Genomic DNA, 13717 nt, shown 5'->3' with positions numbered 1-13717 from the left:
TTGTGGTGGAAGGAATGGTTGGTTTAGTTGTTGTACTGGTTTCTGGTGTTGTGGTTGTAGGAATTATTTTTGTAGTTGTTGTAATTGTTTTTGGTGTGGTGGTGGTGGTGGTAGGAATGGTTGGTGCAGCTGTTGCAATGTTTTCGATTGTTGTGGTGGAAGAAATGGTGGGTTTAGTTGTTGTAATGGTTTCTGTTGTTGTGGTTGTGGTAGGCATGGTTAGTGTAGTTGTTGTAATGGTCTCTGGTGTAGTTGTGGTGGTAGGAATTATTTTTGTAGCTGTTGTAATTGTTTCTGGTTTTGTGGTGGTGGAAGAAATGGTTGGTGTACTTGTTGTAATGTTCTCGGGTGTTGTGGTGAGATTTGGAATGGTTGTGCGATTAGTTGTTAAGGATTCTGGTTTTGTGGTTGCAGCAGTAATGGGTGGTTTTATGGTTGGTGTAAATATGGCTTCCGGTGTTGTAATGATGGGAGGAATAGTAGATGTGCTTGTTGTCATTGTTTCTTGTGCTGTGGTTGTAATACGATTTGTTGTTGTAATGTTTTCTGCCGTTGTGGTGGTTGTAGGAATGGTTGGTGTAAGTGTTGAAATGGTCTCTGGTGTAGTTGTGGTGGTAGGAATTATTTGAGTAGTTGTTGTAATTGTTTCTTGTGTTGTGGTTGTAGGAATTATTTTTGTAGTTGTTGTAATTGTTTTTGGTGTTGTGGTTGTGGGAGGAATGGTTGGTGTAGCTGTCGCAATGTTTTCGGTTGTTGTGGTGGAAGGAATGGTTGGTTTAGTTGTTGTACTGGTTTCTGGTGTTGTGGTTGTAGGAATTATTTTTGTAGTTGTTGTAATTGTTTTTGGTGTGGTGGTGGTGGTGGTAGGAATGGTTGGTGCAGCTGTTGCAATGTTTTCGGTTGTTGTGGTGGAAGGAATGGTGGGTTTAGTTGTTGTAATGGTTTCTGTTGTTGTGGTTGTGGTAGGCATGGTTAGTCTAGTTGTTGTAATGGTCTCTGGTGTAGTTGTGGTGGTAGGAATTATTTTTGTAGCTGTTGTAATTGTTTCTGGTTTTGTGGTGGTGGAAGAAATGGTTGGTGTACTTGCTGTAATGTTCTCGGGTGTTGTGGTGAGATTTGGAATGGTTGTGCGATTAGTTGTTAAGGATTCTGGTTTTGTGGTTGCAGCAGTAATGGGTGGTTTTATGGTTGGTGTAAAGATGGCTTCCGGTGTTGTAATGATGGGAGGAATAGTAGATGTGCTTGTTGTCATTGTTTCTTGTGCTGTGGTTGTAATACGATTTGTTGTTGTAATGTTTTCTGCCGTTGTGGTGGTTGTAGGAATGGTTGGTGTAAGTGTTGAAATGGTCTCTGGTGTAGTTGTGGTGGTAGGAATTATTTGAGTAGTTGTTGTAATTGTTTCTTGTGTTGTGGTTGTAGGAATTATTTTTGTAGTTGTTGTAATTGTTTTTGGTGTTGTGGTTGTGGGAGGAATGGTTGGTGTAGCTGTCGCAATGTTTTCGGTTGTTGTGGTGGAAGGAATGGTTGGTTTAGTTGTTGTACTGGTTTCTGGTGTTGTGGTTGTAGGAATTATTTTTGTAGTTGTTGTAATTGTTTTTGGTGTGGTGGTGGTGGTAGGAATGGTTAGTGCAGCTGTTGCAATGTTTTCGGTTGTTGTGGTGGAAGGAATGGTGGGTTTAGTTGTTGTAATGGTTTCTGTTGTTGTGGTTGTGGTAGGCATGGTTAGTCTAGTTGTTGTAATGGTCTCTGGTGTAGTTGTGGTGGTAGGAATTATTTTTGTAGCTGTTGTAATTGTTTCTGGTTTTGTGGTGGTGGAAGAAATGGTTGGTGTACTTGTTGTAATGTTCTCGGGTGTTGTGGTGAGATTTGGAATGGTTGTGCGATTAGTTGTTAAGGATTCTGGTTTTTTGGTTGCAGCAGAAATGGGTGGTTTTATGGTTGGTGTAAAGATGGCTTCCGGTGTTGTAATGATGGGAGAAATAGTAGATGTGCTTGTTGTCATTGTTTCTTGTGCTGTGGTTGTAATACGATTTGTTGTTGTAATGTTTTCTGCCGTTGTGGTGGTTGTAGGAATGGTTGGTGTAAGTGTTGAAATGGTCTCTGGTGTAGTTGTGGTGGTAGGAATTATTTGAGTAGTTGTTGTAATTGTTTCTTGTGTTGTGGTTGTAGGAATTATTTTTGTAGTTGTTGTAATTGTTTTTGGTGTTGTGGTTGTGGGAGGAATGGTTGGTGTAGCTGTCGCAATGTTTTCGGTTGTTGTGGTGGAAAGAATGGTTGGTTTAGTTGTTGTACTGGTTTCTGGTGTTGTGGTTGTAGGAATTATTTTTGTAGTTGTTGTAATTGTTTTTGGTGTGGTGGTGGTGGTGGTAGGAATGGTTGGTGCAGCTGTTGCAATGTTTTCGGTTGTTGTGGTGGAAGGAATGGTGGGTTTAGTTGTTGTAATGGTTTCTGTTGTTGTGGTTGTGGTAGGCATGGTTAGTCTAGTTGTTGTAATGGTCTCTGGTGTAGTTGTGGTGGTAGGAATTATTTTTGTAGCTGTTGTAATTGTTTCTGGTTTTGTGGTGGTGGAAGAAATGGTTGGTGTACTTGTTGTAATGTTCTCGAATGTTGTGGTGAGATTTGGAATGGTTGTGCGATTAGTTGTTAAGGATTCTGGTTTTGTGGTTGCAGCAGTAATGGGTGGTTTTATGGTTGGTGTAAAGATGGCTTCCGGTGTTGTAATGATGGGAGGAATAGTAGATGTGCTTGTTGTCATTGTTTCTTGTGCTGTGGTTGTAATACGATTTGTTGTTGTAATGTTTTCTGTCGTTGTGGTGGTTGTAGGAATGGTTGGTGTAAGTGTTGAAATGGTCTCTGGCGTAGTTGTGGTGGTAGGAATTATTTGAGTAGTTGTTGTAATTGTTTCTTGTGTTGTGGTTGTAGGGATTATTTTTGTAGTTGTTGTAATTGTTTTTGGTGTTGTGGTTGTGGGAGGAATGGTTGGTGTAGCTGTCGCAATGTTTTCGGTTGTTGTGGTGGAAGGAATGGTTGGTTTAGTTGTTGTACTGGTTTCTGGTGTTGTGGTTGTAGGAATTATTTTTGTAGTTGTTGTAATTGTTTTTGGTGTGGTGGTGGTGGTAGGAATGGTTGGTGCAGCTGTTGCAATGTTTTCGGTTGTTGTGGTGGAAGGAATGGTGGGTTTAGTTGTTGTAATGGTTTTAATTGTTGTGGTTGAAGTAGGCATGGTTAGTCTAGTTGTTGTAATGGTCTCTGGTGTAGTTGTGGTGGTAGGAATTATTTTTGTAGCTGTTGTAATTGTTTCTGGTTTTGTGGTGGTGGAAGAAATGGTTGGTGTACTTGCTGTAATGTTCTCGGGTGTTGTGGTGAGATTTGGAATGGTTGTGCGATTAGTTGTTAAGGATTCTGGTTTTGTGGTTGCAGCAGTAATGGGTGGTTTTATGGTTGGTGTAAAGATGGCTTCCGGTGTTGTAATGATGGGAGGAATAGTAGATGTGCTTGTTGTCATTGTTTCTTGTGCTGTGGTTGTAATACGATTTGTTGTTGTAATGTTTTCTGCCGTTGTGGTGGTTGTAGGAATGGTTGGTGTAAGTGTTGAAATGGTCTCTGGTGTAGTTGTGGTGGTAGGAATTATTTGAGTAGTTGTTGTAATTGTTTCTTGTGTTGTGGTTGTAGGAATTATTTTTGTAGTTGTTGTAATTGTTTTTGGTGTTGTGGTTGTGGGAGGAATGGTTGGTGTAGCTGTCGCAATGTTTTCGGTTGTTGTGGTGGAAGGAATGGTTGGTTTAGTTGTTGTACTGGTTTCTGGTGTTGTGGTTGTAGGAATTATTTTTGTAGTTGTTGTAATTGTTTTTGGTGTGGTGGTGGTGGTGGTAGGAATGGTTGGTGCAGCTGTTGCAATGTTTTCGGTTGTTGTGGTGGAAGGAATGGTGGGTTTAGTTGTTGTAATGGTTTCTGTTGTTGTGGTTGTGGTAGGCATGGTTAGTCTAGTTGTTGTAATGGTCTCTGGTGTAGTTGTGGTGGTAGGAATTATTTTTGTAGCTGTTGTAATTGTTTCTGGTTTTGTGGTGGTGGAAGAAATGGTTGGTGTACTTGCTGTAATGTTCTCGGGTGTTGTGGTGAGATTTGGAATGGTTGTGCGATTAATTGTTAAGGATTCTGGTTTTGTGGTTGCAGCAGTAATGGGTGGTTTTATGGTTGGTGTAAAGATGGCTTCCGGTGTTGTAATGATGGGAGGAATAGTAGATGTGCTTGTTGTCATTGTTTCTTGTGCTGTGGTTGTAATACGATTTGTTGTTGTAATGTTTTCTGCCGTTGTGGTGGTTGTAGGAATGGTTGGTGTAAGTGTTGAAATGGTCTCTGGTGTAGTTGTGGTGGTAGGAATTATTTGAGTAGTTGTTGTAATTGTTTCTTGTGTTGTGGTTGTAGGAATTATTTTTGTAGTTGTTGTAATTGTTTTTGGTGTTGTGGTTGTGGGAGGAATGGTTGGTGTAGCTGTCGCAATGTTTTCGGTTGTTGTGGTGGAAGGAATGGTTGGTTTAGTTGTTGTACTGGTTTCTGGTGTTGTGGTTGTAGGAATTATTTTTGTAGTTGTTGTAATTGTTTTTGGTGTGGTGGTGGTGGTGGTAGGAATGGTTGGTGCAGCTGTTGCAATGTTTTCGGTTGTTGTGGTGGAAGGAATGGTGGGTTTAGTTGTTGTAATGGTTTCTGTTGTTGTGGTTGTGGTAGGCATGGTTAGTCTAGTTGTTGTAATGGTCTCTGGTGTAGTTGTGGTGGTAGGAATTATTTTTGTAGCTGTTGTAATTGTTTCTGGTTTTGTGGTGGTGGAAGAAATGGTTGGTGTACTTGCTGTAATGTTCTCGGGTGTTGTGGTGAGATTTGGAATGGTTGTGCGATTAGTTGTTAAGGATTCTGGTTTTGTGGTTGCAGCAGTAATGGGTGGTTTTATGGTTGGTGTAAAGATGGCTTCCGGTGTTGTAATGATGGGAGGAATAGTAGATGTGCTTGTTGTCATTGTTTCTTGTGCTGTGGTTGTAATACGATTTGTTGTTGTAATGTTTTCTGCCGTTGTGGTGGTTGTAGGAATGGTTGGTGTAAGTGTTGAAATGGTCTCTGGTGTAGTTGTGGTGGTAGGAATTATTTGAGTAGTTGTTGTAATTGTTTCTTGTGTTGTGGTTGTAGGAATTGTTTTTGTAGTTGTTGTAATTGTTTTTGGTGTTGTGGTTGTGGGAGGAATGGTTGGTGTAGCTGTCGCAATGTTTTCGGTTGTTGTGGTGGAAAGAATGGTTGGTTTAGTTGTTGTACTGGTTTCTGGTGTTGTGGTTGTAGGAATTATTTTTGTAGTTGTTGTAATTGTTTTTGGTGTGGTGTTGGTGGTAGGAATGGTTGGTATAGCTGTTGCAATGTTTTCGGTTGTTGTGGTGGAAGGAATGGTGGGTTTAGTTGTTGTAATGGTTTCTGTTGTTGTGGTTGTGGTAGGCATGGTTAGTCTAGTTGTTGTAATGGTCTCTGGTGTAGTTGTGGTGGTAGGAATTATTTTTGTAGCTGTTGTAATTGTTTCTGGTTTTGTGGTGGTGGAAGAAATGGTTGGTGTACTTGCTGTAATGTTCTCGGGTGTTGTGGTGAGATTTGGAATGGTTGTGCGATTAGTTGTTAAGGATTCTGGTTTTGTGGTTGCAGCAGTAATGGGTGGTTTTATGGTTGGTGTAAAGATGGCTTCCGGTGTTGTAATGATGGGAGGAATAGTAGATGTGCTTGTTGTCATTGTTTCTTGTGCTGTGGTTGTAATACGATTTGTTGTTGTAATGTTTTCTGCCGTTGTGGTGGTTGTAGGAATGGTTGGTGTAAGTGTTGAAATGGTCTCTGGTGTAGTTGTGGTGGTAGGAATTATTTGAGTAGTTGTTGTAATTGTTTCTTGTGTTGTGGTTGTAGGAATTGTTTTTGTAGTTGTTGTAATTGTTTTTGGTGTTGTGGTTGTGGGAGGAATTGTTGGTGTAGCTGTCGCAATGTTTTCGGTTGTTGTGGTGGAAAGAATGGTTGGTTTAGTTGTTGTACTGGTTTCTGGTGTTGTGGTTGTAGGAATTATTTTTGTAGTTGTTGTAATTGTTTTTGGTGTGGTGGTGGTGGTGGTAGGAATGGTTGGTGCAGCTGTTGCAATGTTTTCGGTTGTTGTGGTGGAAGGAATGGTGGGTTTAGTTGTTGTAATGGTTTTAATTGTTGTGGTTGAAGTAGGCATGGTTAGTCTAGTTGTTGTAATGGTCTCTGGTGTAGTTGTGGTGGTAGGAATTATTTTTGTAGCTGTTGTAATTGTTTCTGGTTTTGTGGTGGTGGAAGAAATGGTTGGTGTACTTGCTGTAATGTTCTCGGGTGTTGTGGTGAGATTTGGAATGGTTGTGCGATTAGTTGTTAAGGATTCTGGTTTTGTGGTTGCAGCAGTAATGGGTGGTTTTATGGTTGGTGTAAAGATGGCTTCCGGTGTTGTAATGATGGGAGGAATAGTAGATGTGCTTGTTGTCATTGTTTCTTGTGCTGTGGTTGTAATACGATTTGTTGTTGTAATGTTTTCTGCCGTTGTGGTGGTTGTAGGAATGGTTGGTGTAAGTGTTGAAATGGTCTCTGGTGTAGTTGTGGTGGTAGGAATTATTTGAGTAGTTGTTGTAATTGTTTCTTGTGTTGTGGTTTTAGGAATTATTTTTGTAGTTGTTGTAATTGTTTTTGGTGTTGTGGTTGTGGGAGGAATGGTTGGTGTAGCTGTCGCAATGTTTTCGGTTGTTGTGGTGGAAGGAATGGTTGGTTTAGTTGTTGTACTGGTTTGTGGTGTTGTGGTTGTAGGAATTATTTTTGTAGTTGTTGTAATTGTTTTTGGTGTGGTGGTGGTGGTGGTAGGAATGGTTGGTGCAGCTGTTGCAATGTTTTCGGTTGTTGTGGTGGAAGGAATGGTGGGTTTAGTTGTTGTAATGGTTTCTGTTGTTGTGGTTGTGGTAGGCATGGTTAGTCTAGTTGTTGTAATGGTCTCTGGTGTAGTTGTGGTGGTAGGAATTATTTTTGTAGCTGTTGTAATTGTTTCTGGTTTTGTGGTGGTGGAAGAAATGGTTGGTGTACTTGCTGTAATGTTCTCGGGTGTTGTGGTGAGATTTGGAATGGTTGTGCGATTAATTGTTAAGGATTCTGGTTTTGTGGTTGCAGCAGTAATGGGTGGTTTTATGGTTGGTGTAAAGATGGCTTCCGGTGTTGTAATGATGGGAGGAATAGTAGATGTGCTTGTTGTCATTGTTTCTTGTGCTGTGGTTGTAATAAGATTTGTTGTTGTAATGTTTTCTGCCGTTGTGGTGGTTGTAGGAATGGTTGGTGTAAGTGTTGAAATGGTCTCTGGTGTAGTTGTGGTGGTAGGAATTATTTGAGTAGTTGTTGTAATTGTTTCTTGTGTTGTGGTTGTAGGAATTATTTTTGTAGTTGTTGTAATTGTTTTTGGTGTGGTGGTGGTGGGAGGAATGGTTGGTGCAGCTGTTGCAATGTTTTCGGTTGTTGTGGTGGAAGGAATGGTGGGTTTAGTTGTTGTAATGGTTTCTGTTGTTGTGGTTGCGGTAGGCATGGTTAGTGAAGTTGTTGTAATGGTCTCTGATGTAGTTGTGGTGGTAGGAATTATTTTTGTAGCTGTTGTAATTGTTTCTGGTTTTGTGGTGGTGGAAGAAATGGTTGGTGTACTTGTTGTAATGTTCTCGGGTGTTGTGGTGAGATTTGGAATGGTTGTGCGATTAGTTGTTAAGGATTCTGGTTTTGTGGTTGCAGCAGTAATGGGTGGTTTTATGGTTGGTGTAAAGATGGCTTCCGGTGTTGTAATGATGGGAGGAATAGTAGATGTGCTTGTTGTCATTGTTTCTTGTGCTGTGGTTGTAATACGATTTGTTGTTGTAATGTTTTCTGCCGTTGTGGTGGTTGTAGGAATGGTTGGTGTAAGTGTTGAAATGGTCTCTGGTGTAGTTGTGGTGGTAGGAATTATTTTTGTAGCTGTTGTAATTGTTTCTGGTTTTGTGGTGGTGGAAGAAATGGTTGGTGTACTTGTTGTAATGTTCTCGGGTGTTGTGGTGAGATTTGGAATGGTTGTGCGATTAGTTGTTAAGGATTCTGGTTTTGTGGTTGCAGCAGTAATGGGTGGTTTTATGGTTGGTGTAAAGATGGCTTCCGGTGTTGTAATGGTGGGAGGAATAGTAGATGTGCTTGTTGTCATTGTTTTTTGTGCTGTGGTTGTAATACGATTTGTTGTTGTAATGTTTTCTGCCGTTGTGGTGGTTGTAGGAATGGTTGGTGTAAGTGTTGAAATGGTCTCTGGTGTAGTTGTGGTGGTAGGAATTATTTGAGTAGTTGTTGTAATTGTTTCTTGTGTTGTGGTTGTAGGGATTATTTTTGTAGTTGTTGTAATTGTTTTTGGTGTTGTGGTTGTGGGAGGAATGGTTGGTGTAGCTGTCGCAATGTTTTCGGTTGTTGTGGTGGAAGGAAAGGTTGGTTTAGTTGTTGTACTGGTTTCTGGTGTTGTGGTTGTAGGAATTATTTTTATAGTTGTTGTAATTAATTTTGGTGTGGTGGTGGTGGTAGAAATGGTTGGTGCAGCTGTTGCAATGTTTTCGGTTGTTGTGGTGAAAGGAATGGTGGGTTTAGTTGTTGTAATGGTTTTAATTGTTGTGGTTGTGGTAGGCATGGTTAGTCTAGTTGTTGTAATGGTCTCTGGTGTAGTTGTGGTTGTAGGAATTATTTTTGTAGTTGTTGTAATTGTTTTTGGTGTGGTGGTGGTGGTAGGAATGGTTGGTGCAGCTGTTGCAATGTTTTCGGTTGTTGTGGTGGAAGAAATGGTGGGTTTAGTTGTTGTAATGGTTTCTGTTGTTGTGGTTGTGGTGGTAGGAATTATTTTTGTAGCTGTTGTAATTGTTTCTGGTTTTGTGGTGGTGGAAGAAATGGTTGGTGTACTTGTTGTAATTTTCTCGGGTGTTGTGGTGAGATTTGGAATGGTTGTGCGATTAGTTGTTAAGGATTCTGGTTTTGTGGTTGCAGCAGTAATGGGTGGTTTTATGGTTGGTGTAAAGATGGCTTCCGGTGTTGTAATGATGGGAGGAATAGTAGATGTGCTTGTTGTCATTGTTTCTTGTGCTGTGGTTGTAATAAGATTTGTTGTTGTAATGTTTTCTGCCGTTGTGGTGGTTGTAGGAATGGTTGGTGTAAGTGTTGAAATGGTCTCTGGTGTAGTTGTGGTGGTAGGAATTATTTGAGTAGTTGTTGTAATTGTTTCTTGTGTTGTGGTTGTAGGAATTATTTTTGTAGTTGTTGTAATTGTTTTTGGTGTTGTGGTTGTGGGAGGAATGGTTGGTGTAGCTGTCGCAATGTTTTCGGTTGTTGTGGTGGAAGGAATGGTTGGTTTAGTTGTTGTACTGGTTTCTGGTGTTGTGGTTGTAGGAATTATTTTTGTAGTTGTTGTAATTGTTTTTGGTGTGGTGGTGGTGGTGGTGGTAGGAATGGTTGGTGCAGCTGTTGCAATGTTTTCGGTTGTTGTGGTGGAAGGAATGGTGGGTTTAGTTGTTGTAATGGTTTCTGTTGTTGTGGTTGTGGTAGGCATGGTTAGTCTAGTTGTTGTAATGGTCTCTGGTGTAGTTGTGGTGGTAGGAATTATTTTTGTAGCTGTTGTAATTGTTTCTGGTTTTGTGGTGGTGGAAGAAATGGTTGGTGTACTTGTTGTAATGTTCTCGGGTGTTGTGGTGAGATTTGGAATGGTTGTGCGATTAGTTGTTAAGGATTCTGGTTTTGTGGTTGCAGCAGTAATGGGTGGTTTTATGGTTGGTGTAAATATGGCTTCCGGTGTTGTAATGATGGGAGGAATAGTAGATGTGCTTGTTGTCATTGTTTCTTGTGCTGTGGTTGTAATACGATTTGTTGTTGTAATGTTTTTTGCCGTTGTGGTGGTTGTAGGAATGGTTGGTGTAAGTGTTGAAATGGTCTCTGGTGTAGTTGTGGTGGTAGGAATTATTTGAGTAGTTGTTGTAATTGTTTCTTGTGTTGTGGTTGTAGGAATTATTTTTGTAGTTGTTGTAATTGTTTTTGGTGTTGTGGTTGTGGGAGGAATGGTTGATGTAGCTGTCGCAATGTTTTCGGTTGTTGTGGTGGAAGGAATGGTTGGTTTAGTTGTTGTACTGGTTTCTGGTGTTGTGGTTGTAGGAATTATTTTTGTAGTTGTTGTAATTGTTTTTGGTGTTGTGGTGGTGGTAGGAATGGTTGGTGCAGCTGTTGCAATGTTTTCGGTTGTTGTGGTGGAAGGAATGGTGGGTTTAGTTGTTGTAATGGTTTCTGTTGTTGTGGTTGTGGTAGGCATGGTTAGTCTAGTTGTTGTAATGGTCTCTGGTGTAGTTGTGGTGGTAGGAATTATTTTTGTAGCTGTTGTAATTGTTTCTGGTTTTGTGGTGGTAGAAGAAATGGTTGGTGTACTTGTTGTAATGTTCTCGGGTGTTGTGGTGAGATTTGGAATGGTTGTGCGATTAGTTGTTAAGGATTCTGGTTTTGTGGTTGCAGCAGTAATGGGTGGTTTTATGGTTGGTGTAAAGATGGCTTCCGGTGTTGTAATGATGGGAGGAATAGTAGATGTGCTTGTTGTCATTGTTTCTTGTGCTGTGGTTGTAATACGATTTGTTGTTGTAATGTTTTCTGCCGTTGTGGTGGTTGTAGGAATGGTTGGTGTAAGTGTTGAAATGGTCTCTGGTGTAGTTGTGGTGGTAGGAATTATTTGAGTAGTTGTTGTAATTGTTTCTTGTGTTGTGGTTGTAGGAATTATTTTTGTAGTTGTTGTAATTGTTTTTGGTGTTGTGGTTGTGGGAGGAATGGTTGGTGTAGCTGTCGCAATGTTTTCAGTTGTTGTGGTGGAAGTAATGTTTGGTTTAGTTGTTGTACTGGTTTCTGGTGTTGTGGTTGTAGGAATTATTTTTGTAGTTGTTGTAATTGTTTTTGGTGTGGTGGTGTTGGCAGGAATGGTTGGTGCAGCTGTTGCAATGTTTTCGGTTGTTGTGGTGGAAGGAATGGTGGGTTTAGTTGTTGTAATGGTTTCTGTTGTTGTGGTTGTGGTAGGCATGGTTAGTCTAGTTGTTGTAATGGTCTCTGGTGTAGTTGTGGTGGTAGGAATTATTTTTGTAGCTGTTGTAATTGTTTCTGGTTTTGTGGTGGTGGAAGAAATGGTTGGTGTACTTGCTGTAATGTTCTCGGGTGTTGTGGTGAGATTTGGAAAGGTTGTGCGATTAGTTGTTAAGGATTCTGGTTTTGTGGTTGCAGCAGTAATGGGTGGTTTTATGGTTGGTGTAAAGATGGCTTCCGGTGTTGTAATGATAGGAGGAATAGTAGATGTGCTTGTTGTCATTGTTTCTTGTGCTGTGGTTGTAATACGATTTGTTGTTGTAATGTTTTCTGCCGTTGTGGTGGTTGTAGGAATGGTTGGTGTAAGTGTTGAAATGGTCTCTGGTGTAGTTGTGGTGGTAGGAATAATTTGAGTAGTTGTTGTAATTGTTTCTTGTGTTGTGGTTTTAGGAATTATTTTTGTAATTGTTGTAATTGTTTTTGGTGTTGTGGTTGTGGGAGGAATGGTTGGTGTAGCTGTCGCAATGTTTTCGGTTGTTGTGGTGGAAGGAATGGTTGGTTTAGTTGTTGTACTGGTTTCTGGTGTTGTGGTTGTAGGAATTATTTTTGTAGTTGTTGTAATTGTTTCTGGTTTTGTGGTGGTGGAAGAAATGGTTGGTGTACTTGTTGTAATTTTCTCGGGTGTTGTGGTGAGATTTGGAATGGTTGTGCGATTAGTTGTTAAGGATTCTGGTTTTGTGGTTGCAGCAGTAATGGGTGGTTTTATGGTTGGTGTAAAGATGGCTTCCGGTGTTGTAATGATGGGAGGAATAGTAGATGTGCTTGTTGTCATTGTTTCTTGTGCTGTGGTTGTAATAAGATTTGTTGTTGTAATGTTTTCTGCCGTTGTGGTGGTTGTAGGAATGGTTGGTGTAAGTGTTGAAATGGTCTCTGGTGTAGTTGTGGTGGTAGGAATTATTTGAGTAGTTGTTGTAATTGTTTCTTGTGTTGTGGTTGTAGGAATTATTTTTGTAGTTGTTGTAATTGTTTTTGGTGTGGTGGTGGTGGGAGGAATGGTTGGTGCAGCTGTTGCAATGTTTTCGGTTGTTGTGGTGGAAGGAATGGTGGGTTTAGTTGTTGTAATGGTTTCTGTTGTTGTGGTTGCGGTAGGCATGGTTAGTGTAGTTGTTGTAATGGTCTCTGATGTAGTTGTGGTGGTAGGAATTATTTTTGTAGCTGTTGTAATTGTTTCTGGTTTTGTGGTGGTGGAAGAAATGGTTGGTGTACTTGTTGTAATGTTCTCGGGTGTTGTGGTGAGATTTGGAATGGTTGTGCGATTAGTTGTTAAGGATTCTGGTTTTGTGGTTGCAGCAGTAATGGGTGGTTTTATGGTTGGTGCAAAGATGGCTTCCGGTGTTGTAATGATGGGAGGAATAGTAGATGTGCTTGTTGTCATTGTTTCTTGTGCTGTGGTTGTAATACGATTTGTTGTTGTAATGTTTTCTGCCGTTGTGGTGGTTGTAGGAATGGTTGGTGTAAGTGTTGAAATGGTCTCTGGTGTAGTTGTGGTGGTAGGAATTATTTGAGTAGTTGTTGTAATTGTTTCTTGTGTTGTGGTTGTAGGAATTATTTTTGTAGTTGTTGTAATTGTTTTTGGTGTTGTGGTTGTGGGAGGAATGGTTGGTGTAGCTGTCGCAATGTTTTCGGTTGTTGTGGTGGAAGGAATGGCTGGTTTAGTTGTTGTACTGGTTTCTGGTGTTGTGGTTGTAGGAATTATTTTTGTAGTTGTTGTAATTGTTTTTGGTTTGGTGGTGGTGGTAGGAATGGTTGGTGCAGCTGTTGCAATGTTTTCGGTTGTTGTGGTGGAAGGAATGGTGGGTTTAGTTGTTGTAATGGTTTCTGTTGTTGTGGTTGTGGTAGGCATGGTTAGTCTAGTTGTTGTAATGGTCTCTGGTGTAGTTGTGGTGGTAGGAATTATTTTTGTAGCTGTTGTAATTGTTTCTGGTTTTGTGGTGGTGGAAGAAATGGTTGGTGTACTTGTTGTAATGTTCTCGGGTGTTGTGGTGAGATTTGGAATGGTTGTGCGATTAGTTGTTAAGGATTCTGGTTTTGTGGTTGCAGCAGTAAAGGGTGGTTTTATGGTTGGTGTAAATATGGCTTCCGGTGTTGTAATGATGGGAGGAATAGTAGATGTGCTTGTTGTCATTGTTTCTTGTGCTGTGGTTGTAATACGATTTGTTGTTGTAATGTTTTCTGCCGTTGTGGTGGTTGTAGGAATGGTTGGTGTAAGTGTTGAAATGGTCTCTGGTGTAGTTGTGTTGGTAGGAATTATTTGAGTAGTTGTTGTAATTGTTTCTTGTGTTGTGGTTGTAGGAATTATTTTTGTAGTTGTTGTAATTGTTTTTGGTGTTGTGGTTGTGGGAGGAATGGTTGGTGTAGCTGTCGCAATGTTTTCAGTTGTTGTGGTGGAAGTAATGTTTGGTTTAGTTGTTGTACTGGTTTCTGGTGTTGTGGTTGTAGGAATTATTTTTGTAGTTGTTGTAATTGTTTTTGGTGTTGTGGTTGTGGGAGGAATGGTTGGTGTAGCTGTCGCAATGTTTTCGGTTGTTGTGGTGGAAGGAATGGTTGGTTTAGTTGT

General features: G+C 40.4%; 1 protein-coding gene across 1 annotated transcript in view; it reads right to left on the bottom strand.

Annotated features, from left to right (window-relative positions):
* The window catches only part of LOC131951673 (mucin-2-like), a gene marked incomplete at both ends in the record, with an annotated part of 30807 nt that extends 18434 nt beyond the window's left edge, over positions 1 to 12373 (bottom strand). The window contains 3 exons of the mRNA XM_059314029.1: positions 7454 to 7501; positions 11723 to 11941; positions 12323 to 12373. Coding sequence (XP_059170012.1) covers positions 7454 to 7501; positions 11723 to 11941; positions 12323 to 12373 — 318 coding nt within the window. The remainder of the gene's footprint in view (positions 1 to 7453; positions 7502 to 11722; positions 11942 to 12322) is intronic.
* Positions 12374 to 13717: the final 1344 nt, after the last annotated feature.

Source organism: Physella acuta, unplaced genomic scaffold (genome assembly GCF_028476545.2).
Source record: "Physella acuta isolate Inbredline_101_S28 unplaced genomic scaffold, ASM2847654v3 ptg000820l, whole genome shotgun sequence".
Classification (NCBI taxonomy): Eukaryota; Metazoa; Mollusca; class Gastropoda; family Physidae; genus Physella; species Physella acuta.
This window is presented reverse-complemented; position numbering and strand designations above follow the sequence as displayed.